Here is a 26,838-nt window from a genome sequence, read left to right as displayed (position 1 = left end):
CCTATGAAGAGTCTTTTTTTTTTTTTTTGGTTTTTGGGCCACACCCGGTGATGCACAGGGGTTACTCCTGGCTATGCGCTCAGAAGTTCCTCCTGGCTTGGGGGATCGAACCGCGGTCCGTCCAAGGCTAGCGCAGGCAAGGCAGGCACCTTACCTCCAGCGCCACCGCCCGGCCCCCTATGAAGAGTCTTTAACCAATATGGTGATAAAAAAAAAAACCTGTGTGACCCCAAAACAAAAACAAAGAAATTATACTATTTTGTAACTAGTGGTCCCTAACTTCCAAATCTAACAATATCTAACAAGCATATCTTGTCAGAATCGCATATAAGCTCTCATTTATGTTCACAGCAATATTATCCTACTGCACAGATGGCGTCTGTTAATAGGAATTCACTTTAGCCCATTCTTTACTACATCTTGAATCACTACAACTAATAATGTCATACACATATCTGTACAACATTAAAACAATACTGCAAAAGATGCAGACTTTTTTTTTTGCATAACGGAGTTTATTACCAGCATGTTGGGGTCATCCTTTGTCAGGCAATAACCTATTTTTAAATAGTACACTAGTATACATTTCTATTAGAAGTTATTAGAACTCATTTTCTCTACACACTATATCTGCTACCTTTTTCTGTTATTTTTTGTTTTTGGACCACACCCAGACATGCTCAGGATTTCTCCTGGCCTTTCATTCAGGAATCATTTCTGGAGGTGTTCGGATTCCTGAAAACCTGGGATCAAAAAGATGGAAAAGATGCCTGTGATCAAAATCAGGCTATCCCACTTAAGGCAAGTGACCTACTTGCTATACCATCTCTCAGGTTCCTGCCATCCTGTTTACCCTAAACTTAAAAGGATTTTAAATTGGGGGGGGGGGTCTAGCTCAGTGGTAGTACTTTCCATATTTGAGGTCCTAAGTTCATTCTGACACCACAAAATAAAACTTGTTTCGATTTGCCTGTTAATAAAAATTGAATAATTGTGTTGCTTTTATTTTTTTATTGAGGGGGGCAATACCTGGTAATGCTACTCCTGGCTCTGTGCTCAGGAATGATCTTTAGCAGTGCTCAGGAAAACATACATGGCACTGGGAATTTGAAGCTGGGTCACTGCTGCCACAGCTAATGCAAAGACAAACAGCCTACCTCCTGTACTATCTCTCTGGACCCTAGAATAAAAAACTTGCACACATTTTATTGTATCATCTGTATTTCTTCTCAGGTCATTTTTAATATATTTTATATTATTTTGATATATTTTATATATATTACATATATTTAATATATTTTAATATATATTTGATCCATACATACTATTTAGAATAGTGGCTATTTAGAATACAGCTTTCAGATAATGACTTAACTCTAGTAAGATATGCTGTATCTATTTTCTACCCTTAAGATTAAAGTAAGAAGAGTACACAGTCAACCCAGATTCAATCTGTGGCACTGCATATGGTCCCCTGAATCCTACAAGAAGTGATGCCTGAGTGCAAAGCCAGTAAACACTGAGCATAGCCAGGTGTGGCCCCAAAACAAGATCGAAGAAAGAGAAGAGCGTACAGGGATTAAGGCACTTGCCTTGCATGCAGCCAACTCTAGTTTACAGATGCTCCTCCTATACACAGCCAAGGTGTGATCCCTAAGCACAGATTCCCAAGCACAGTACAGGTGGAGTCCAAAAACAAATGGAGAGAATGTAAGAGACAAAGACTGAAGAAAGAACATGGGCTTGAATGAAAACAAACATAAAAGGGAAGGAGAGGTAATTATAGGGATTAAGGAGCTTGCCTATCAGTCAAGCCCCAGCACATGATTCCGAAAACAGTATCAGAAACAACCCGAACACTAGTGTAGCCAAAAAAAAAAAAAATAATCAAAAAGGGTGGGGGCAGAGTTAAGGACAGAAAATAAAATACAGGGAGCGACAGTACAAAGCGTAGGGAATTTACCTTGAATGCAGGTGACTCAGAATCAATCCTGAGCACCTCACATAATCCCCCAAACCTGCCAGGAGTAAGCCCTAAGAATCACTGGTTGCAGCAAGATAAATAAACATCTTTTGTAAAGTTTCTAAGAATTCAAACCTAGGGTCCAGAACAATAGTACAGCAGGTAGGGTGTTTGTCTTGCAAACGGCCAACCCAGGCTCCATCCCCAGCATCCAATATGGTTCCTAGAGGCTGCCAGGAGTCATTACTAAGCATAGAGCCAGGAGTAACCCAAGTGCCGCCAGGTGGCCAAAAAAAAAAAAAAAAGAGAAAGAGAAAGAAAGAGAGAGAGAGAGAGAGAGAGAGAGAGAGAGAGAGAGAGAGAGAGAGAGAGGGAGTGAGAGAGAGGAGAAGCGAGAGAGAGCGAGCGAGAGAGCGAGAGAGAGAATTACTTAGTTTTTGAATGGTAGTTGCAAGATAAAACCAAAAATATACACATGAACTTTAAATGATGGAACTGAATAGTGAGAGTGCGGGCAGGCTTAAATACTACCAACTTCTTCCAAAAAATTAATCTCACTTATCCATCGATATTTGTGTCTCCAACTTCTTTTGAAAATAACATTCCTCCAGTGATCTCAATTAATTCTATGGTTTGAAATGTTACATGTAGACTAACGGCTTGAAGGTTTTATCACAAAAACTCAAGATCCATAGCTATCTGACACCTCAAAATTCATTTGAATGTAACATGTCCAAAACTGATACTCTCTCCCTACTGACTTCAGCCTTCCCTACCTCAGTCCATGCCAACTTCCACCCATGTTCCCAAATCCACTTGCTTTACCTGCCAAACTTCGTCATCTGATCAGTTCTTAACATGTCCACAGCTAATCTTTTGCCTAATTCATCATCTCCCTCACTAAAAAGTGGCAAAAATATTCTAAATTTCCTCCTGCTCTCCTTCACAAAAAAACCCCTTTCCTATTTGTTTTGCTCCATTACCTACTGGAGAGGCTGCTTGCAAAGCATGTATTCCTGCCCTTTAAGCCACCCCTCTAACCCCACAGAACACTTTTAAAATCTTAGCCATGGTCCTGGATTTGAAGGAACGAGAAAGAGGAAGGGGGAAGGGGAAAGAGAAGGATGGAAAGCTAAGAACTATTCCTCTACCATGCCTCTGTTGAGAATAAAAATTTGTTGGAACCACAGTAATAGCTAACAAGGCTGAAGAGATGCAGCCTATAGCATGCAGGAAACCTGGGTTCACCATCTGTACCAGTCCCTAAGGGCAACACCCAAACACTAAGCTGGGAGTAACACCTGAGCATCACCAGGGTGTAGGTCCCACCCAAAAAAAAAAAAAAAAAAAAAAAACCTTTTCCCCCATGGTTTCTGGGTCAGACCTGACTCTGAAGACCATAGGGATGCCAGAGATCAAACCAAGGTCAGCTGCTTAAGTGCAAAGTAAGCATCCTACCCTCCAGCACACCCAACCCAACTTCTGACTAAAAAAAAAAAAAAAACCTGGGTGAAAAGATAACTCAAAGTTCAGATCTCTTGGGACCACAGAGATAGCACGGAGAGAGGGTGTTTGCCTTGCATGCAGGATGGTAGTTCTAATCCCGGCATCCCATTGGGTCCCCTGAGCCTGCCAGGAGTGATTTCTGAGTGCAGAGCCAGGAGTAACCCCTGAGTACTGCCGTGTGTGACCCAAAAACCAAAAAAAAAAAAAAAAAAAAGTCTAGATCACTTCCCTAGTTTATAAAAGACCTGAGTTCTGTTCCTCCAGCATAGCATGTCCCCAGAACACCACCAGACAGCCCCGAAGCACTGGTAGGGCGAGCTCCTTGAAGAAGTAAATGCCCTCTTGGCTCCACATCAGCCTGGCCTTCCTCCCAAATATACCAGGCATTCTCTATTAAGACCTCCTCTCTCCTATTCCTTCTATGTGACAAATTTCTGCCTGATAACTGGAATGGTTACCCATCCAGTTTTCACTATAACTTCATGAGTTCAATTCTGTTTTTTTTTCTCCAAACAAGTGCTTCTTTGTTTTACTGTTTTGTGCTGTTTGTTTATGGGTCACACTTGGCAATGCTCAGGGATTACTCCTGGCTCTACACTAGTCATGCTTGAGGTACCACATAAAGATGCTGGGGGTCGAACTTATGTCATGTACAAGGCAAGCACTCTACCCACTGTACTATCGATGAGCTCAATTCGATTACCTATTTAATCACATACATTCCTGTTCTAACTTCAATCTATTTTTAAACACTTGCCATGTAATATACCATTATAGTAATGAGGTTATATTTATAAATGTTGTCTATCTTATACTCAAAGTAAAACCCACAAATCAAGGAATTTCTTAGTTGAATCACTTGTATCCCATGAATTCAGTACTAGCAGTCAAGTACTGTAGTTGCTCAATAAATGTTTGTAATATATATATGAATGACTCTCCACTTATCAGCCCAACTGAAAACTTGCCACAATGTTTTTTAACACATTATTTATATACATACTTTTCTTTAAATATGTATCAAATGACCGCTTAATTTCTAAAAGCTGTCTTGACAATTTTTCAAGCCTTGGAATAAGAAGATCCCTGTCCCAAGTTAGATCCCCCACCATCTCCTATGGTTCTCAAGAGCACCACCAGGAGAGATTTATAAGAACAGAGCCAGTAGTAACCCCTAAACACCACCACAAAACCCAACATAAATAAAATAAAATCCTTTCACCCTCTTTCAGCTCTATTATGCTCTAATTAATAGTTATAAAGGCAAGCTAATAATCTGTAACAAGAATTTATATAATAATGAAAGACTATTAAATAACTAGCATGCTAATCTTTTACCAAATATGTAATTCACATACATTGGTTTCTTAAGCTGCAAAGAAGATTCAGATAACTATCTCTAGAAGCCAGGGGATTGAAGTCAGATGGGCTGCCTTCAAGATACCCTCTGTACTCTCTTCAGTCCTAAAAACAAACTCTAGATACATGCAATCTGGCTAACCCATTAGGGAAGCACACTGAATTATTTTTTTTAAGAAGCTATCCCAAAAGATTATTTGCTATATCAATTTAACTTATAGAACATTATTGAAATGGCAAAAATCCTAGAAATGAAGAGCAAATTGGTGGTTGCCAGAGACTGGAGAGAGAAGTCAGGTTACAAAAGGGCAATTTGAAGGTGAGAGTACTATAAAATATCTTGAATCTATTAGCGCATACACATATATGATAAAATCCCACAGGGCTTAATATACATGAAAACACACCTAAGTATAAATAAAACTAGGAAATCAGAGTAAGTGTACTCTAACAATCAAAGCTATCATCATATTTACAGCTATTGAAACTGGGGCGGATATGTATACAGGCAAGTTCAGTGTTATTTCTTACAACTGTCTCAAAAACAGAAATAGAATAAGGAAACATCAAATATCCAAAGGCAATAGAAATTGAGAACTACTCTATAGCAGGAAACATCATACAGTAGGGGGATGGAGGAGGACAACACTGGGACAGTGGTGAAGAGAAGCCTGACCCTGGTAGAGTGTGGTGCTGGAATGGTTTATACATCAAGCCTTGTCTGTATCAGTATAGTAGTGCCTAATTCTAATTTTTCAATTTCAAAACAACTTCTAAGAGAATTCATATTCAATGATATAAACAATGATTATGCTTTGCTATCATCTTCTTTAGAATCATTTCAAAGACTTTCATGAAAAAGATACTTGATAACTGAATTTTACCTAGACTTGTAGAGCACACCCCTACTTAAATTTTCCTCAAAGCTTACTGAGCTCAATCTCACTTTATACAGATATTTGTATTTCCCACTAGAATGCAAATCCAATCAGGCATGTGTTTTATAATTTTCTTGTATTAAATGTTGTACTCTGGGCCAAAGAGACAATACATTTGGTAGGGTACTTGCTTTGCACACTAATAATCACCAGCACTCTATAAGATCAGTCACCCAGTGAGTGATCCCTGAGCAAAGCGCCAGAAATAATTCCTGAGCATAGCTTAGCATGGCTCAAAAATAATTTTAAAGATTAAAATAATGAATGCAGTACTATAGTTCTATCCCATAGCTCAAAGCTTGCATCCTTGCAAGCCCAATATTAAATGACTACAATAGGACTCATCGAGCTCAAGGAGCTTTCTGCATGCTAGAGGGCAAGTTCCTCCATTCAGACAAAAGGCCCTCAAGTACCTCAGGTGGAAATCAAGGGACTACACCAGAGAATAAGAAGTGAGGGGGATCTCCCTCCCCAACAAACCCTTAGGGCTCCAGCATTGACTGATATGCCCCCCATAGAAAGGTAAAGTAATTTATTTCTTTCTACTAAGTAGGCAGATAAGTAAGGGTCCCTGGCAATGCACTTTTAGGAAATAATAAAAATTTAAGAAGAGATTACCTAGCCCTGAGGTAACCCAAATGCCTGAAGACCACACATAGCTTTGACACATATAAATCTTAAACGTTGGAGAGAAGAAACTGAGGTACCACCCATAGGCAGACACTGGAAGAGTGAAACCCTCAGAAGGAAAAGCAAGCAGTAAGCCCTGACTACAGGTGTGTGGGCCTCAAACCAAAAGAGGGGAGGGGAGAGGAGGGGAGGGGAGAAGGAAGGAAGGAAGGAAGGAAGGAAGGAAGGAAGGAAGGAAGGAAGGAAGGAAGGAAGGAAGGAAGGAAGGAAGGAAGGAAGGAAGGAAGGAAGGAGGAAAGAAGGAAGGAGGGCGGTGAGGTGGCACTAGAGGTAAGGTGTCTGCCTTGCAAGCGCTAGCCAAGGAAGGACCAAGGTTCGATCCCGGGTGTCCCATATGGTCCCTCCCAAGCCAGGGGCAATTTCTAAGTGCTTAGCCAGGAGTAACCCCTGAGCAACAAATGGGTGTGGCCCAAAAAAACAAAAAAAAAAAAAAAAGAGAGAGAGAGAGAAGAAAAAGAAAGCCATTGGCTTTGGGTCTTCCTTGACATATTATTATCTTGCCTGCTTGTCTGTTTCTGTTATCTGTGTTCTCTCTTTCCCTTCTTTCCTCTCACATCTTTCTAAGTAAGCTTTATTTAAAAAATAATAATAATACATTGCTTCACTATTTCACCACCTCCTAAAATTCTTTTCTGTGAGGGGAAAGTCAACTAACACAACGCCTGTGCCAAGATTGTAACTCACATGATCTAGGCATTTCCCTAAGCACTAGTGGCAGAGGTGGAGATGAATTGAGCAAAAAGGTGGAAGCACTCTTTTCTGTCTTCCTTGTACCCCACTTCACCAAGCCACACATAAATGATATTTAAAAAATAGTATTACATCTTTTGCTATCTACCCTGTTTTTGACCAATATGTGTTAAAACCTGGAACACAAGCTAGCTTTCCATGGAGGCTTGGGAAGATCCACAGCAACAAGGCTCCTAAGAAGTAACTCCAGGCACCAACCAAGATATAGCCCCTACCCCCCCCCAAAAAAAAAGGTTTAAGCAAATCTAATGTCAAATTCTTTTGTTTTGGGGGTTACACCCAGTATTGCTAAGAATTTATTCCTGGCTTTGCGCTCAGGGATCACTCCTAGAGGTGCTGGGGGAATCTCAAAGGTTATTGGGAATCAAACTCAGGTCAGACCTGTGAAAGGCAAGCACTCTACCCACTATTATTGCTGTGGCCCCTTAAAGTCAAATTGTCAGAACTCAGAGTACAGTTCTTTGAGCTGATTTTTATTTAACCTTTAGAAGATCCCAAGTCCAACAGTAAAAAAAATTTTTTTAAAATCTTGGGGGACAGGAGAGATAGCACAGTGGGGAGTTTGCCTTGCACACAGCACACCCAGGATGGAGATTCCTGGCATCCCATATGGGCCTCTGAGCTTGCCAGGGGCAATTTCTGAGAGCAAAGCCAAGACTCACCCCCCCCCCAAATCTTGGGTGAGGAGGTAGTACAAAAGGCTAGAGTACAGACAAGGGCAACCAACCATGCCCACCACCACCACCTCCCCTCACCTCATCCTCCCCTAACAGGGTGTGGTCCAAAAACAAAAAGAAAAATTAAACTTTATCTTCAAAGGAAGATCTTAAATGCACACCCATACTCCCTATCATAAAATGAAGTCAAAGGAAGAGGTAGGATAAGATAATGCAATACTTTGTATACATAGGAAATAAGCAACAGGGGTCAAAGCAGTGGCGCACAAGCGGCAAAGCCTTGCCCATGCTAGCCTAGGCTGGACCAGACATTGGTTCGACCCCCCCTCATCCCATATGATCCCTGAGCCGGGGACAATTTCTGAGCGCATAGCCAGGAGTAACAGGGAGTGGCCAAAACAAAACAAAATAAAAATTAAAAAAGAAAGAAAAAGAAAATAAGCAACAAATAAAAGCACAGCTTAGGTTGAAACTTTGATTGACTGCCACTAATAGTATTAAAAAGAAAAGACCTCTTTGTGCTACACTTTTTAAACGCTTATAAAATAAGTATAGATTTCACTTTGCACTTATGCTCACAATTGTAACACCATCTGAAACACTAATGTAACAATTCCAGGTGACCCTGCAGAATTGTTGCATGAGGGTTTCAGGTGGTGTTACTTCACTTTTTGACAGGGAGTATGGTGCTTAAAGGTGGCCCCAAAACTAAAACAACAAAAATAAACTCAAAGACCCAGAGAAGGTAGGACAGGTGTGCCCACAAATAAGCCATGTAACTTAGTTTGGAAGATAAAATGCAAGTGTTGCCCACATCAATTCCCACATAAGGGTAACCCTTTCAAAGAAAGTTAGAAAACTGAATGTTCTAAATCTTGTGGGTCTTTTAATGGCAAATAACTCTATTATAATCTACACAAGCAAATTAAAAATACAAATTAAATACAAATTAAAAATACAAATTTGCCTGAGTGACAGTACAGCAGGTAGGATGTTTGCCTTGCATTGTGGACAACCTTGTGTCCATCCCACATAGTTCCCTGAACTGTCAGGAGTGATCCCAGAGCACAGAACTACTAGTAAGCCCTTTGCACTGCTGGGTGTGGCCCACACCCATTGACACTCAAGGGTTACTACTCCTGGCTATGGTGTTCAGAAATTGCTCCTGGCTTGGGGGGACCATATGGGGCGCAGGGGGTCTAGGGGACTGAACCAGTCAGTCCTAGGCTTGCAAGGCATACGCCTTACCTCTAGCGCCACCACTCCGGCCCCTATACTGTAAGTTTTCAAGTCAATAAAATGACTAAAAGTCTAAGATGGTTAATGCCAAAGGTTGGAAAGGATACGGAGCTACCGTAAGGAACATCCACTAATAATGGATGGGACAAATTGTTACATAACAGGATCACTCATGGCTTCAGAATACTGTAAAGTGGAGCATACGCAAACCCGACACTGAGTTTCCACTTGTAGATGATCCAACAGTAGTACATCAACTTGATCATCCAAAACACATTCAAAACTGTTCAAAATAGTGATCTTCAGACAAAAACTGGAAAATATCCCACTGCTCACCAACAGGAAAATGTTAAAAGATGTGACATTCATGCAATGTAGAATTGTGCTGGAATCAGACTCCAGATTAGCATGAACAGATGTCAAAATATACTGAAAAGGGCCAAGAGTACATCTAACATTTTATTGCTTTCAAATTCAGAAAAGTACAGAAAAGTGAAGTAGATTGCTGAGTTACAGTGTCTTGTGAGAAGTCAGTACTTTTGAAAAAGGGTAGTAACTAGGAGGGAAAGTCTAGGAAAGTAGGACTTTGGGGAGTGCTGACAAGTTCCATTTCTAAGGAATTGTGTGTTCATCTTGAGAAAATGCTAAGAAAATTATGGTTTGTAAGTAAATAATTACTGTAATAAAAAAACTTTACTGGGGGGTTATATCTGGAGGTGCTGGAGGATACTTCTGCTCTGTACTCAGGGGCAGGCAGCTCCCAGAAGAATTCAAGGAGACCAGGTTTTGTTGAGGACTGAACTCAGACTTCCCCAATCAAAGCAAACTCTCAACACTTGAAGCTATCTCTCTAGCCCAATAATAATTTTTTTTTTTTTTTGTGGTTTTTGGGTCACACCCGGCAGTGCTCAGAGATTATTCCTGGCTCCAGGCTCAGAAATTGTTCCTGGCAGGCACGGGGGACCATATGGGACGCCGGGATTCGAACAGATGACCTCCTGCATGAAAGGCAAACGCCTTACCTCCATGCTATCTCTCCGGCCCCCCAATAATAATTTTTAATACAGGACTGGAGAGAAAGTGCAGGAGATAGGTGCTAGCTTCACATGAGGCTGACCCAAGTTCCGTACCAGACACAATGGTCCTCCAGCATCCCCAAAAACAACCCGTAAGCTCTGCTGATTGAGACCCTAAACCCACACTCCAACAACAAAAATATACACATACAAAATACCATGGAGCCCAAACTGTCTCTGTAGTCAGAATCAGCTTATCTCAGAAGCTCAGTTCACCATCACTTTATATTGAAATAAGTGTAAAAATTACCTTATATTTAAATAACTGCAAAAACTAAATAAAAACGAAACAAAACTGACTCACAAGACAATACCCACCCCCAAAGAAAAAGTTTTCTTAATAGCAATACTTTTAGAAAATTTTATGCCTCATAATCAAATCTGCCTTTAAAAAATACAGTTAAAAGTAGAAATCGACTGGGGCCGGGCGGTGGCGCTGGAGGTAAGGTGCCTGCCTTGCCTGCGCTAGCCTAGGATGGACCGCGGTTCGATCCCCCGGCGTCCCATATGGTCCCCCAAGAAGCCAGGAGCAACTTCTGAGCGCATAGCCAGGAGTAACCCCTGAGCGTCACAGGGTGTGGCCCAAAAAACAAACAAACAAAAAAAAAAAGTAGAAACGACTAAAAATTAAACTAATGTATATTTTCAAAGTGGCCATTGCAGCACAACTCTGCTCAGACTCCTCAACAACCTTATTTGCTACCGATATAAAGCAGTTATTGCATCGATAACATGTCACAAACTCTTTCCTGAGATAAGCTGACAATAACCAATGAGTCTTTTATTACACTCACTCAATAAAGCAAGTCCAACAGAATTCAAATACATATACATCAGTCACTGAATTTAATAACTTAATAAGTATTCATTGAAAACAGCCTCAGTTAACTGCCTATCCGCTCCAGATCCAATGTTCCAGGCATTATATACTTTCCTTGGTTTCCCTCCCCCAACCTTTGAGTGTCAAGGCAATTATTTTTCTTTCACCAAATCGGTTTCCCCTCACTTCACCTCTTTGTAATTTCATGTTCCCGAAAAAATCGTGTTTATTAAGCCCAAACAGCACACTTTTGCAAGTACATCTTTCTACAGATAACATTGTAACAACCACCAGCTTCACGGCTCGCTAGTCAAACTTACAATGAGTCAGGTGTCCCGACTCAGAGTAAAAATGGCAAAGAAGCTAATCTTAGTTTTACAAAACTTTTGAAGTTTCGATTTAACATTCTGAGCATTTAACAGCGTCAGATACCTCTGTGGTGAAGTTCACAGTACCAGAAGAAACAACAGGAAAAAAATGGACCTCTCAGGAAGAAGCAATAGTAAGGAAGTAGAACAGCTTGCGTGCGGTACTCCGTACAGTCCCCGGCGACCGGGGGGAATAAATCCTGAGTGCAGAGCCCAGGAGTACCAGGGGCATCGCCAGGATAAAACCCCAAAAAAGAAAGAAAACAAAGAAACACCTTGCAGGAAGACACGCAGCAATCCACATACGTATGTATGCAAACCGCCAAAAGAAGGTTTATTTCCAGTCCTCCAAGAAAAGTTCTTGCAACCAGGTTAAACTAACGCCACCCTACTTCAAATCTTAAAAAAGTCCAGAATTCTGCTTCCAGGCAGGACTTTTCCGTCTACTCCGAGACGAGATCGGAGAATCTGACACCTGCTCTAGGCCTCCGGCGGGGCCAGCGGTCTGCCAAACGGGCTCCACCGAAAAGCCTCATCAATGGGCATGGCAAGTCCGCAGCCACCGGAGAGAATCGCCACGAAGGAAAAGGGGGGGGGGAAAGCACGTCCTCCCAACAGCCCGGTGACACCCAGGCGTCACACACACACACACACACACACGAGAGAGACACCTGGGGCCTCACGCACGGAGCGTGCGTGACACGGAGCGGAGAGGCGGCGGCGGGTCCCCGCCCACGCCCAGCAGAGCCGCGTGGAGACGCCTAAGAAACGGCGCCGCCGAGACCCAGCACAGCCGCGCACACGTTGGCCAAGCCGTCGGTGCGGTGCGGTGCGGGGCCGAGTGCGAATCCTTGGAAAGCATTTCCTGCCTGCAAAGAAAGCCGCGCCGCTCCAAGCCAAGGACCAGCTTCCCCCCACCCCGGGCTCCCGCCTTCGTCCCCCACGCCTCCAGCCCCGCAACGCCGGCTCTCGGCAGCCCCGCTCCCCACACCCGCAGCCTGCAAGAGCCTGCAGAGCCGGCCCCCTCCCCGTGTGCACACAGCCCAGAAAAGGCGCCGCCGCGCTCCGAGCGGCCGGGAGCGGAAGGAAGCGGGCGGGAGGAAGGAGGGCGCAGGCCCGCCTAGGCCGCTCGCCGCGTCCGGAGAGGCGCTCCCGGGCAGCTCCCTCCCGGCCCCGAGTCCCCAGGCCCGGCGACCGCCCCCGGCCCACACTCACTCGCCAGCCGCGGGCCCTCCAGGATCCCGGCGCCGCCGCCGCCGCCGGCCGCCGCCGCTGCGGGGACGCCCAGGGGCTCGGGCTTCTTGGCTGGCGGAGGGGGCGGCCCGGCCCCGCCGGCGGGCGCCACGGCCAGCGCCAGGGGGACGCTGTTGCCGGGGAGGCCGAGGCCCGGGTCGTCGTGCAGGAACTGGCACTCCTCGCCGTAGAAGCACGTCTTGTCCTTGGCGTAGTAGCGGCAGAACTTGAGCTTCACGCCCGCCGCCGGCGCGCCGGCCACCCCCGCGCCCACCGCCCCCGGCGGGGCCCCCGCGGCCACGGCCGCCGCCAGCGACGCCGCCGACGGCGGGCACGGGGTGGAGGCGGCGGCCGGAGGGGGCGGGAGGCCGCCGCCACTGTTCATGGCCGTGCCGCAGCCGGGGCCGCTGCCGCTGCCGCTGCCGCCGCCACCATAGACGTGACGGGCGAGGGAAGGAAGACGCGGCGGCCGGTGCCGGAGACGGGCGGGCGGGCGCGCGCGCGCGGACGGGCGGGTGGGTCTGTCCCGCTGCGGGAGCCGGAGCCGCCCGGGGAGCGGGGGAGGGCGGGGAGCGCGGGGAGGGCCGGGAGAGGGAGGGGCGGGCGGGCTGGCGGCGCGCTCGCTCGCTCGCTCGCTCGCTGCTTCTTCTCGGGCCTTAAAGGGGCCGCGCGGGACGCGGAGGGTGGTGGGCGGGGGGGGGGTCGGCGGAGGGCTCGCGCCGAGGGAAGGGGAGGGGCGGCGGCGGCGGACGGATGCGGGAGGTCTCCGGGCCCTGTTTCTCGTTCCACTCGACCTCTCCTCGCGCGCCTCCTTCCTGAGGCTTGTTTATGCCATCTTTTGGCCTCTTCCGGAAGACGGCCGCGTCGCCGCTGCGCAGGCGCGGTCGCGCGCGCGGGGGCTTGTGGGTAAGCGGGAGCGCGAGGTCGAGGCTCAGTCGGGCGATGGGGGGGCGAGAGGTGCGGAGGGGAAACGGCCCCCGCCGGACGCGACGTCGCCCCCCCAGGCGCCCGCCCGCGAGCCGGCCGAGGCCTGCGCCGCTCAGGCGCGCCTCGGAAGGTGGCTGGCTGGCTTGGGGTGCGGTGCTCGCGCCACCGAGCCTCAACTTTTGCGTGCCTGAGCGCTCCTGTGGTCGTTGTTGATGTTGTTGGTTATTTTGGTGTTTAAGGACAATGAACCGAATGGAAAGACAGACAAACGGACTTTCGAGTGGCCTCCCCTGGAGATGGAACCCGGTCAAGCCTTGGCTGCTGGAAGAACAGTTCCTCTCTCTCCCCCCCCCCCTCGTCTGTTTTCCCTCTCTTCTCGACCTTCTCTCTTCTTTTTCCTTCTCTTTCTGTGTTTTTCATATCCCCCTTCTTGCTCCCTTCCTCGGGCTGTCGGGCTGATGATGGCTTTAACTTATGGGCCCTAGAACAAAAAAAAAAATCTTTCCGAAATGGTTGCATTTAACGAGCTTGTTTGGTGCAGCCCCCGGGGGCCCCCTGCAAATAGTTATGAAAAACTAACTTGCCTTCCTATCAGCATTGCCTTAGGCACGTCAGAAGTTTTCGTTTCTACATATGCTGGGTTGCTGGTTTTCGATAATCCATCCGCTATTGATTTGAAATTTATTTCTAAAAGATTCACACATTCGCATATATACACACAGCTTCCTAAAATGAAAAAAAAAATAATAATGGCTTTCAAGAATTGCTACCAAAGAGAGTAACTGGAATATTTTCGTTTTCTTGAAGAACATTCTCAAAAGGCTTTAGTGTCTTCGTGATACTGAAGCTGTTTCTTGACAGATTGAAGAAATTGTGGCCAAATGTCAGAGAAGGGATGATAGGATCAAAAGGAGACACACTGAAAGGAGGAAATGGATTTTATAGGCCATCAGCTAATAAGCGTAGTGATGTGCCTTAGCAAAAACCTAAACTAATAACGCGTTGTGGCTTTTAAAAACATCTTCACATATTTTTCCAATAGATCCGAACGCCCATTAAAGGTAACCAGAACCAAACTGGGACACAGAAGCAGATATGAATACTTTGCAATTTTTTGATTGCGTTCACGGTGACTACTCTGGGGTGGTGAAAGGCAGTGCAGACCAAGTCATTATTCACCAATGTATTTGATGCTACCTGTTGGCTATTAGAGGATATTGAAGAGATCTGACTTCCTGGAGAAGGGCCAGCAGCAGGTAAGAACCTCTGCTTTGAAGTTTAATAGATCTCCCATTTGTAACCCAGATTTCTAAACTCTGAAGCAACTTCACTCATGAGTGAATTGCTCCATTTCTCTGTACTTGATCCTAAGGAGGACAAAAATAGAATCTACGTCCTGAAGTATCTAAAGTATAGCATATTTCCTTTGTAGCTGAAGCTGCTGAAAGGACCTCACTTACAGCACATAGAAAAGCTTATTCCTTTCTAGTGACTACAAAACAAAACAGATTTTGCCAAAAGGCTTGAGGTAAAAGAGAGTTTTGATTCTCATAATTAAAAAAAAATTAGAAAATTAAAAAATATATATAGCATAAAATAAAATATTCTAGTATTAAAAAAGAGAGAGAGTTTCGATTGTTAAGGTGAAAAATAATCAACAGTGGAGACCTGAGTGGAGATCACATTAGAACTGTCCTTGTAAAACCATATTAAAGGACAAGACCTGGGACCAGAGCTATATATAATATAGCAGGTTCTGGATTTGTCTTGCATGTTCCCCATTCAGCTTTGATTCTGGCATCCCATATAGTCCAACGATACCAGTGATGATCCCTGAGCTCAGAACTAGGAGTAAAAAGCAGCACAACCCGGTATGGCCCAAATACCAAAAGTAAATAAATGAAGGACTGGGCCTTTTCTTGAATGCAGTAAAAAAAATGCTACCACAGGGTTTAGGGGACAAGGAGAAAGCCCAAATGCCTGTCAAATTAGAGGCCTTGAGTTTCACCCCTATAACCACCATCCCCTGAGCTCTTCTGGACCTGTCCTCTAGTAAAAATATTTGAATTATGATAAATTTTTAATCACAAAAAAGTAATTTTAGATTTTTTGTTTTGTTGTTATTGTTGTTTTTTGGGTCACACATTGCTCAGGGGTTACTCCTGGCTCTCTGCTCAGAAATCGCTCCTGGCAGAGTCGGGGACCATATGGGATGCCGGGATTCAAACCACCATCCTTCTGCATGAAGGCAAACGCCCGACCTCCATGCTCTCTCTCCAGCCCCAATTTTTTTAGATATATTTTAAGTCAAGTAATGACCTTTTTATTTAGGAAAAAAAGTTGATGCAGGGGCTGCGCAACTGTACTGTTTGCCTTGCACATGGCTGATCCAGTACAGACCTCGGTTTGATCCCCAGCATCCCATATGGTCCCCCAAACCAGGAGCAATTTCTGAGTGCATAGCCAGGAATAACACCTGAGCATCACAGGGTATGACTCAAAAACCAAAAATTAAAAAAAATTTGTTGATCCTCATAAGAATCCTAGCAGAAGAGTAAAGATGAGTCATCACCATTTTGTCCATGAAAAAATTACGGCCTGGAAGTTTCAGAAGTTTCCAGCTTGTAAATAGCTGTACCTTAAACTCAGGACTTCTAATTATAAAACCTGTGTTCTTTTTATCACACAGTAACGTTTCTAAATGAGAATATAAGTCTTTTGATGGTTTGGACAGGAAAGTAGTAATTAATGACAAGATACCAGAAGTTCTTTTAAGGTCTTCCAATTAAGTATATCGTTTCAAGAAACCTTTAAGAACCTACTGTGTTGTATATACCAAGCAAATTTTGTGCTGGACTCTAATACATAAAAATATGTTAAGTACAGCCTTTCTCGTAAAGAGTTGGTAGAAAGCATGAGGAAGATGAACAATGATCAAGTCAATGATATCTGAGTACAATATTTGACAGTTTTCTACAGGTGATTTTACTATTTTATTAAGTCGAATCAAAATATTTATAGACTGCTTTGAGATGTAGAGCTCCTTGAAAAAAAAGTTCAGAGAGATTCAGCTGGAGAAGCCTCAGGAGAAGGACGCAGGTTGGAGAGATAAAAGAAATAGGATAGATGCAGGGCAGCTGAAGGAAGCTGCTTAAAAGGTTAGCTGAGAAGCCATAGAAGATATGCACATGGTGGCTAGGGCCTATTAATAATAAAGCTCGGGCCCAGAGAGATAGCACAGCTTGCCTTGCAAGCAGCTGATCCAGGACCTAAGGTGGTTGGTTCGAATCCCACTGTCCCATATGGTCCCCCGTGCCTGTCAGGAGCTATTTCTGAGCAGACAGCCAGGAGTAACTCCTGAGCATCGCCGGGTGTGGCCCAAAAACCAAAAAGAAAATAATAATAATAATAATAATAATAATAATAATAATAATAATAAAGCTCTGTCTCCTTAAAAAAAAAAGAAAGGAAAGAAAGTTCAACAGGATGTCCTTAGGGCTCCTAAATCTGAGCTGAAGAATCACTCCTGCCAGGCTCAGGGTTCTAATATAGAGTGCAGGCTCTCAAATCAGAGCTGGCAACTTGCAAGCAAGCTCCCTGCCACTGTGCTTAAGCCTCTAAATTTATACATCTTAAATATGGTGATTACATTACTCTTTAAACCATAATCTTTTTCTTTTTTAAATAATAGCTACTTTGGGGCTGGAGAGATAGCATGGAGGTAAGGTGTTTGTCTTGCATGCAAAAGGACGATGGTTCGAATCCCTGCATCCCATATGGTCCCCCAAGCCTGCCAGAAGCGATTTCTGAGTGCAGACCTAGGAGTAACCCCTGAGCAGTGCCAGGTGTGACCCAAAAACAAATAATAATAATAATAATAATAGCTACTTTAAGGGGAGGGCATTACTGGTTAACCTAAAAAAGAAAGGTAATATAGCATATTTAGGGGCCAGAGTGATAGCATTTGTAATTTGTAATTTTACATTTGTAATTTTAAATTTGTAAATTTACATTTGTAAATGTAAGGCATTTGCCTTACATGCTGTAGGCCTGGATTCGATCCCTTATGGTCCCCCAGTACCTCCAGGAGTAATTTCTGAGTGTAGAGCCAGGAGCACTGCTGGGTGTGGCCCCAAAAACTATATCATTTAGCATAGCTGAAATATATAATAAAACCAATGAGAGGATAATGCAATAAGTGATAGCTTTGGAACTTTGTTCTGCCCTCTCTAGTCTATGCTACAGAAGCAAGATAAAGAAACTTCATTTAAAAAATAAAATCACAAGATGATCACTGATACTACTGACACTGACTCAGGTCCACTACCTTCAAAAGGGGACCTGCAGCAAAAGTGATTGATTACTTTTCCAAACTAAAACTATACTTTTACAAGAAAGTATAATCGGAATGCCAGTACTACTGGAACTTGTCAGATGAGATGCCTAAAAATTGTATATTCCAAATTTGATCATGGATTATATAAAGGAACAACATCTAAGGCCAAGAAGGCAGCCATTGACATATCCAGTTCAGCTTAAAGAGCACAGTGATTATTAGTCAGGAAATAAATTCTCTGGCCAAAATATTAAGGTGCTCAAGAGATAGCACAAAAGACTAGATCAAACCAAAGTTTGATCCCTGACATTGCATATCTCCCTAGCATAGCCAGAGTGTAGTCCCACTGCCTAAGAGTGCCAACAAGTGAGGCTTTGGTGGCCCCTAGCACCATAAATTAAACTAGGAAATCATCGAATCCTACAGACTCAAATAGCCAGGTCAAGTATCATTGGGAGAGAGCCCCAGGACCCTGAGCACTGCTGGTGAGGCCTCAAAGAAATAAATATGTAAAATTTAAAAGTAACTGATAGATGAGGATTTATTCATTACCCAGTAGGGGTAAGGGGAATAAGAATGGGGAAAAAAGGCATTTTTAATACATTGCTGAGATTAAATCCCTTCCTGCAAAGCAAGCTGTCTTTTTTATTTTCCATAAAAAGATTTTAGAACTGGAGAGAGTGGTCAACAGGTTACACTCGGGCCTTAATCTCCAGCATCACGTGGTCACCTGAGCACCACACTAAAACAACCTCTGAGCACTGCTTGGCTATGGTACAAAAAAACAAAAAGCAAAAACAAACAAAAACCTTAAAATATTTTTAAACATACACTGTTTAACTATGTTATTTGGCAAATATCTTCTAAGAAAATAGCTATAAGTAAGAAATTTCATGTGCAGTGAGGTTCGAGGTATGCATGAAAGCCAAGATGACAATAAAAATGCAAAAAAAAAAACCCAAATGATAAAACCCAGGGCATAGTTAGTAAAGAACCACTTGAACTACTATGTAGCCATTGGTAATGATAGCCCCACCACAGCTTTGGTGGTACAATGTAAAGAATATGAAACAAAATAGAAATGCTGGATACTGGAGAGAGCCTTCAGTGGGATAGAGTGCCTGCTTTGTCCAGAGCTTGATTCCTGGCACTGCATCATTGTCCTTGAACAGATCTACTAGTGACATCTGAGCAGTACACAGTATAGTGAAAAAAAGAATTTGTATGTTTTATTACTGTAAAAATGTAAACAGGCCGGAGTAGTGGCACAAGCAGTAGGGCATTTGCCTTGTGTGAGTCTGACCTAGGACGGACCACAGTTCAATACCCCAGCGTCCCATACGATCCCCAAACCAGGAACAATTTCTGAGCACATAGCCAAGAGTAACCCCTGAGCGTCACCAGGTGTGGCCCAAAACAACAAAAAAATGTAAACAAAGTAAAACTAATAGGAATAAATATGAAAGTAACCCTTTTTTTTTTTCCTTTGGTTTTTGGGTCACACCCGGCGGTGCTCAGGGGCTACTCCTGGCTGTCTGCTCAGAAATAGCTCCTGGCAGGCACGGGGGACCATATGGGACACCAGGTTTTGAACCAACCACCTTAGGTCCTGGATCGGCTGCTTGCAAGGCAAACGCTGCTGTGCTATCTCTCCGGGCCCGAAAGTAACCCTTTTAAGACAATAGAAACTTGACTGAGACAGTAATAAAACTAATATTTTTCTTTTTTTCTTTTTAAATTAATTTTTATTGTGATCAAAGTGAATTACAAATCTTTCACAGTAATAGTTAAGGTACATAGTGACAATGAATTAGGGCCATTCTCACCACTAGTGTTGTCCTTTCTCCACCCCTGTTCCCAGCAATGCATCCCATACCTCCCCCTTTTGCCCCATGAACTACTAGTGAGAGGTCTCCTTTGTGTATAGCTTGTTATAGATTGGGTATCAATTCTGGTATCATTGACTTTGGATTTGGTGCTTAAAAGAAGACTAATACTTTTTTCTATTGTTTTCTCTCCTTCCCAAATCTCTTATTGTGAATATAATAATTTATAATAAAAAGTAAGCATTAAAATGCAAGTTGTTGAAGGGCTAGAGCAATAGCATAGTGGGTAGGGGATTTGCTTTGCATGCAGATGACCAGGGTTCTATCCCCAGCATCCCATATGGTCCTCCACACCTGCCAGGAGTGATTTCTGAGTGCAGAGCCAGGAGTAACCCCTGAGCACGGTCAGGTGTGGCCCAAAATCAATCAATAAATAAATGATAAATAAATAAAATGCAAGTTGTATCTGGTTTTATTTAGGAGCCACACCTGGCAGTGCTACAAGAACCATGCAGTGTCAGGAATCAAACCCATGCCTCCAGCAAGATATATGGCCCATAAGAAGTAATTTTACCAGCTTGAGCAATAGTACCAGCAGGTAGGAAGTTTGCCTTCTACATGGCCAACCTAGGTTTGATCCTAGGCACCCTATATCGTCACCTGAGCACTGCAAGGAATAAGCCCTGTGCAACATCAAGTATAGTCCCAAAAATAAATAAGCAAACCATAATGTTGGGGTCCAAGCAATAATACAGTGGGTTGAGCTCTTTCCTTTCATACATCTGACTCACGATCTATTCTGGACACCCCATATGGTCTTCTGAGCATCATTGGGAGTGATCCCTCAATGCAGAGGCAGGAGCGAGTCCTGAGCATCACAGGTTGGCCCAAATATAAAAAAAAAAAGTAACTTAACCAAAACTTTTTGTTTCATTAAAGACTGGTTCAACAATATATTAATTGGTATTATGCAAAGGAAAAGGGCTCTATTGTTGAGAAAGTTTGGGAAATAAAACTCAGGTTTTTTTCCTTGAGCCTTTAATAAAACTCAGGTTTTATTCCTTGAGCCTTTAATATACTGATTCTTAGGATCAACATTCTAGATATAATTCTTTAAAAGTAGGATATACTAATCAGAGTATTTTCTCTTACAGAACAATTTTTCCTATAGTCATTGTGCTGAGTTATTCCTCAGCGATAACAAATACTATTTTAGCCACCTTCCATCCTATCCTATACAACCTACTTTCACTATTTTTTAGAAGTTGGAGAGATAGTATTGGGGTTAAGGCACTTGCCCTGCATGCAGCCAATTCTAGTTTCATCCCCGGTACCACATTTGGTCCAAGTACTGCCAGGCGTCATCCCAGATAGTTGAGAATAGCCCCTGGGCATTACTGGGTATGGCTGCAAAACCCTCCTAAAAAATAATATTAAAATCTGTCCACAACCTTCAGTTGTGTCATTCCAATCCTTTTTGCTATATCTATATCTATATCTATCTATATCTTACTATATTTATGAGAGAAAACACTGCCCTAACTTACTGGACCAGGAGTTATTCTTTCAATTTAGGACAAAACCTTTTACTCATGTTCTCAACTTCCCTAACTCTTCCTCAGAAAGCTAGTCATTTCCTTCTCCTTTTTTCCTAATTCAACTGTTATTTAGTATGTGAACATATAAGGTTTCACACTTAGTGTTTATGGCATCTATTTCTTTCAGTTGTATGAGACTAGATAGTTCAGAAGGTAGGGTGTTTGTCTTACTCATGTCCACCCTGTGGATCCCCAGTGACCCATAGAGTTCCCTGGATCTACCAGGAGTGATTCCTGGGCACAGATCCAGGATTAAACCCATTGAATACTGCCAGGGTGACCTAAAAAAAAGTCTTTTGGTTGTAAATCTTTGTAATTAGAATTTTGAAAAATGGGGAAGGAGAAAATGGGTCACACCTGGTAATGTTCCAGCACTCTATATAAGGGATAACTTTTGACGATTCTTAAGAGATCAAATCCAGGTTGACTACATGTAATGAAGCAGTTTAACTCCAACCCTAGAAATAAGGATGTTTTTGTTTTCAAAACTTCCCAGCATAGGGGGAGGGGTAAAAAAGGAGGAGGAGGGGAAAAAAACTTCCCAGCACATCCTGCAAGAGGCATTCACATGATCTAGAAAACCCTACAAAATCATACAGATCAAGAGGTGTGACTCTGTGTTCACTCTATAAACATTCATTAGACTGCTTGTGCTGTGCAGGGCACACATCCAAAAAACCACCCAGTATTTTAATGCTGTCCCTCTCCAGAAATACAATTCTGTAATTATAATGATGATGTGCGTAGCTGTGCCCAAGCACAAGAAAGATTGCTGGATGTTTACTGTACATGTTTTAAAATGATGGTAATAATGCTGAACATAAGTGGTTAGATATAAAGCCTAGAGCAAGAGTATAGCAGTTAGGTTGCTTGCCTTACATGCAGCTGACCCAGGTTTGATTCGTGGAATTCCATATTGTCTCTGAGCTCACCAGGGGTGATTCCTGAACAGAAGAAGTTTAGATGTAGATTCTAGTGAACAAATTCAGGCCTGCCAGGGAGCACTACAGAAGAGTCTCATGGTGGACTGAGTTATTTCTTCTTTTGTTGTTGTTTTGTTTTATTTGGGGGCCACACCCGGTGATGCTCAGGGGTTACTCCTGTGCTCAGAAATCACTCTTGGCTTTGGGGACTGACTATATGGGATGCCGGGGGATCAAACCAAGGTCCATCCTAGGTTAGTGCATGCAAAGCAGAAGCCCTAACGTTTGTGCCACCACTCCAGCACCTGGACTGAGTTATTTCTGAACATAAAGTTGATCCTGAAAAACTAGCACATTTTTCCTAAACCAGTAGAAACTGAAGAAGCAAAACTTTATGACCCAGGAATAAATTAAGAATAAGTTTAATACAAATAAAAGGAGTAAATAAATCCCATAAAATATGTATTCTTGAATGTGTGGAACCCTGGCACCACATATAAACATTTAATAGAATAAAATCCCAGAAATTAACAGTGGTAAAACTATTTGGGCACTATATTTATAAAATAAAAAATGTCTATATTATGTGGCCTAACAATACTACTCATAATATCTGCACAATCTCACAATGCCATTGGTTTTTGCTAATAGTAAAACTGGAAATAATCCAAAATGTTTATAGAGAGGGGAATCTGTGCTACTATTTTCTAAAATCTTTTTTCGTTTGTTTTGTTTTGGGGCCACAACCAGCAGTGCTCAGGGGGTACTCCTGGCTCTGCTCAGATATTACTTCTGTCAAGTTCAGGATGCAGAGGATAGAACCCTGTCCTGTCCCAGTCGGCTGCATGCAAGGCAAATGCCCAACCGCTGAACTATTGCTCTGGCCCCTGTTTTCTAAAATCTATTAAGTTTAAAAGGCACAATGCAGACAAATTTGTCATATAGAACCTTTTGTGTAAAATTATTAAAATATTTTTTCATAGTAATATATATATACATAGAACTGCAGAATATTTGTTTGATTGTTATTTTTTATTTTATAAGAAGAATAAAAGCTTGAATATAATTTAGAAAATTGATGGGACACACAACCAGTTGTGTTCAGGTCTTAATTTTCACTCTGAATTCAAAGATCACTCCTGGCAGTATTTGGGGAGCGATTTGGTACAGAAGACTGAATAAGGTCAATCTGTGTAAAGCAATCACTTTACCCACAGTACCATCTCTCCAGCCCCTAAAAAAAAGGATACATTTTGCCAAAACCACTAGTGATATTAGTTAGCAATTTCACTAACTACTTTTCAGCTCTTTTATGTGTCCTTTAATATTCAACAGTATTGTCTATTTTGTAGCACTCCTGTTTTGTATCCCATCTCCTCTTTCTCTCCTGATGTTATACAGCTCCTGATGTTATAGTCTTTCCTCTGCCTCAGAAATCTGGTGCCGGGGCTGGAGAGATAGCATGGGGGTAAAGTGTTTGCCTTTCATGCAGGAGGTCATCGGTTCGAATCCCAGCGTCCCATATGGTCCCCTGTGCCTGCCAGGAGCAATTTCTGAGCCTGGAGCCAGGAATAACCCCTGAGCACTTCCGGGTGTGACCCAAAAACCACAAAAAAAAAAAAAAAAAAAAATCTGGTGCCGCCTGTTTGTAGATCTTGTAGAAGTAATTGGAGCTAGAGTGATAGTACAGTAGATAAGGTGTTTGCCTTGCACATGCCAGACTCGAATTGATTGCTGACACCACACATATATTTCCCCAAATCCTGCCAGTAGTGATCCCTGATTACAGAGCCAGGAGTAAACCCTAAAGACCACCAGGTATGCCCCCAAGCAAAAGAAAACAAATATTTGTGAATTGTATTTCAAGTAAAATACATTATTATATTCAATATAATTCATAAGATAGCCTCTGAATATTTGTGTCTTTTGAACACAAAGTACAATGCTAATGAGGTCAAATAAGTTCACTGGATTTGAAAATTAAAATTACTAATACCTGGCTATTTTTTAAATATATAATACCTGAGTGTCTCCTAACAAGTCTCTTAACTTCTCTAAAATTTAGTTTCTTCATTTTAAAATATGGAAATAATACTTACTTTATAGGGTTGTCTTGAGGATTGAGTGGTGTAATGAGAATCTTGTGGGAAAATCCTACTGCCACTAAGTAAACATTTTTATTTGTAAAATAATTTAAACCCTATTTCTGTGTGAACATACTTTACTTCTGACAGCTTTATTTTTTATTGCCCTTAATACTTTTTTGGCAGGCTGACTCCTGCATCCCTCCATATGATGATGATGATGGCAATTACAGTAATGATGCTTCAGATTCTGTAGTGTGTCACCACTTATCAATGCAGTTTTTAATTTAATCCTCCAACTATCTTTTTTTAGTATATTTCTATTTGGTTTATTTAAAAATTATTTAAAACACAGTCAAAGAAGTATTTGTTTAATGACATTTATAACCTATTCCTCCAACAATCTTAGGAAACAAAGTGAGGATATCATACTAATATCGAGGAACTGAGACTTCTGAAAAGTCAAATAATGTTCTATGACTTGCACCAAAATAAGTGAGGTTAGTCTTTTTAAAACTCCCAGGATATAGAATCTTTTTACTGACTTCTAGCCATGCTATCAAGATGTATATCTTCTAAAACTATATTTCTATTGTTGCCTTCCACCCTCCTAGGATTAAATATTTTCTTTATCTTTCACTACAGTACAATAAATCCATATTATATTCCCTTAGGTTCTTAGTTAAAATGTCCCTCAAGCAGCTCTGAGATTTGGAAACCCATAATTATATACTAACAGGGAGGGGGGCAGACTAATTCTCAAGATAATTTATGTATGCTAGAATTAAAGTTCATGAGTGAAACAATATTCCCTTTTAGAAAGAAATTTAAGGCATGAAAAATAAGATCATTTTTTCTCCTTCACCAGATGATAAAGGTGATTATTTCCCTCCAGCCAATCGCCTTGGTAAAAACTAGACTTATTATAAATTAAAATGTGATTTTGAGATTTAGTTAACCTAATTATATTTTCAAAATGTCTTCATAGTAGGATAAATGTTCATCCTTGGGTAAAATAGTTAAAGTTGGTCTATACCCAGTGGTGTTTGGGGGCTACACCTGGTGGTGTTAAACCAGGGCATCCTGCATGCAGAATGAACACCAGCTAAAATGTTCTCTCCCTGCCCCAAATAACCATTCCTTAAAGCAAATCTTGGTTGTTGATTTTTTTGTGTGTGTTTTGTTTTGTTTTGTTTGGCAAATAACTCAAATTTATCGGAGTTATATGTGGTCACTGATAAAAAAAATATTGAGTGGGGCCAGTAATTTTCAGAGAAATAGTATAAGGAGCAGGTGCTTGCCTTGCATGTAGCCAAGCTGTGTTTAATCCTCTGCATCTTACATGGTCCCCCGAGTCTGCTAAGGGTGATAGTAAGGGATCAGAGTGATAGCACAGCAGGCTAGGGTAGAAGAGCTAAGTGGGTAGCTGAGTGCAGAACCAAAAGTAACCCCTGAGTGCTGCAGGATGTGGCCCAAACACCCCACCAAAAGTGATCCATGAGCACAGAGCAGGAGTAAGTACTGGACAATGCTAAATGTGGACCAAAGTCAAACCAAAAAAATTATATCAATATAAGTAAGATTATTTTTCTTGGATGGTTCAAAAATTCTTCTGAAAAATATCATAAAAGCAGTGTTTGCATTACTAAAATATATAAGGAATTATAATAAATATAATAGTACCTGATATGTATATAATGTGTTGCACAAGAAAAATATTATAGTCAGATATTTTATTTTTCAAATCATCTAAGAATGTGAACATTGCAAAACCTCCTAAAAAAAAAACACATTTTGGGCCCAGATGATCCCACATGCCAGGATTCCTGCTCCTCTCCAACATATATGGTTGGGAATCTGGGCAGATAGCTGGCCAATGGCCTCCTGGGCTGACCACTTAGTCCAGGAGACCGAGATCCCCCCATGCCAAACTGGTCTTCAGGGCCAGGTCTGGCAACTGGGCTCTGGGGGGAGGGGGGAGGAGGGAAACTCCAATCCCATGTTTTTTCAAACTGGAGAGGGAGGCTGCAGCTGGACCCAGACGATCCTACATGCCAGGATTCCTGCTTCCCTCTTACGGGTATGACTGGGAATCTGGGCAGACAGCTAGCCAATGGCTTCCTGGGCTGACCACTTAGTCCAGGAGACCGAGATCCCCCCCCCATGCCAAACTGGTCTTCAAGGCCAGGTCTGGCAACTGGGCTCTGGAAGGAGTGGGGAGGAGGAAAACTCCAATTCCATGCTTTTTCAAACTGGAGAGGGAGGCTGCAGCTGAACCCAGATAATCCCACATGCCAGGATTCCTGCTCCTCTCCTATAGGTATGGCTGGGAATCTGGGCAGACAGCTGGCCAATGGCCTCCTGGGCTGACCACTTAGTCCAGGAGACCGAGAACCCCCCCCATGCCAAACTGGTCTTCAGGGTCATGTCTGGCAAGTGGACTCTGGGGGGAGGGGGAGGAGGGAAACTCCTCCCGTATTCACACTGAACTCCCTGCAGCGGTGTCTTTTCTTACTAATACTCAT

The 26,838-nt window shown here is 42.7% G+C and overlaps 1 protein-coding gene across 1 annotated transcript in view; it reads right to left on the bottom strand.

Annotated features, from left to right (window-relative positions):
- Nucleotides 1-13,004, bottom strand: part of PAN3 (poly(A) specific ribonuclease subunit PAN3) — a 151,362-nt gene extending 138,358 nt beyond the window's left edge. The window contains exon 1 of the mRNA XM_049778347.1: nt 12,602-13,004. Within this exon, the coding sequence (XP_049634304.1) occupies nt 12,602-13,004 (403 nt within the window). The remainder of the gene's footprint in view (nt 1-12,601) is intronic.
- Between the last annotated feature and the right edge of the window lie 13,834 nt (nt 13,005-26,838).

This window comes from Suncus etruscus, chromosome 8 (assembly GCF_024139225.1).
Source record: "Suncus etruscus isolate mSunEtr1 chromosome 8, mSunEtr1.pri.cur, whole genome shotgun sequence".
NCBI lineage: Eukaryota > Metazoa > Chordata > Mammalia > Eulipotyphla > Soricidae > Suncus > Suncus etruscus.
Note: the sequence above shows the minus strand (reverse complement) of the source record. Positions and strands in the feature narration are given on the sequence as shown.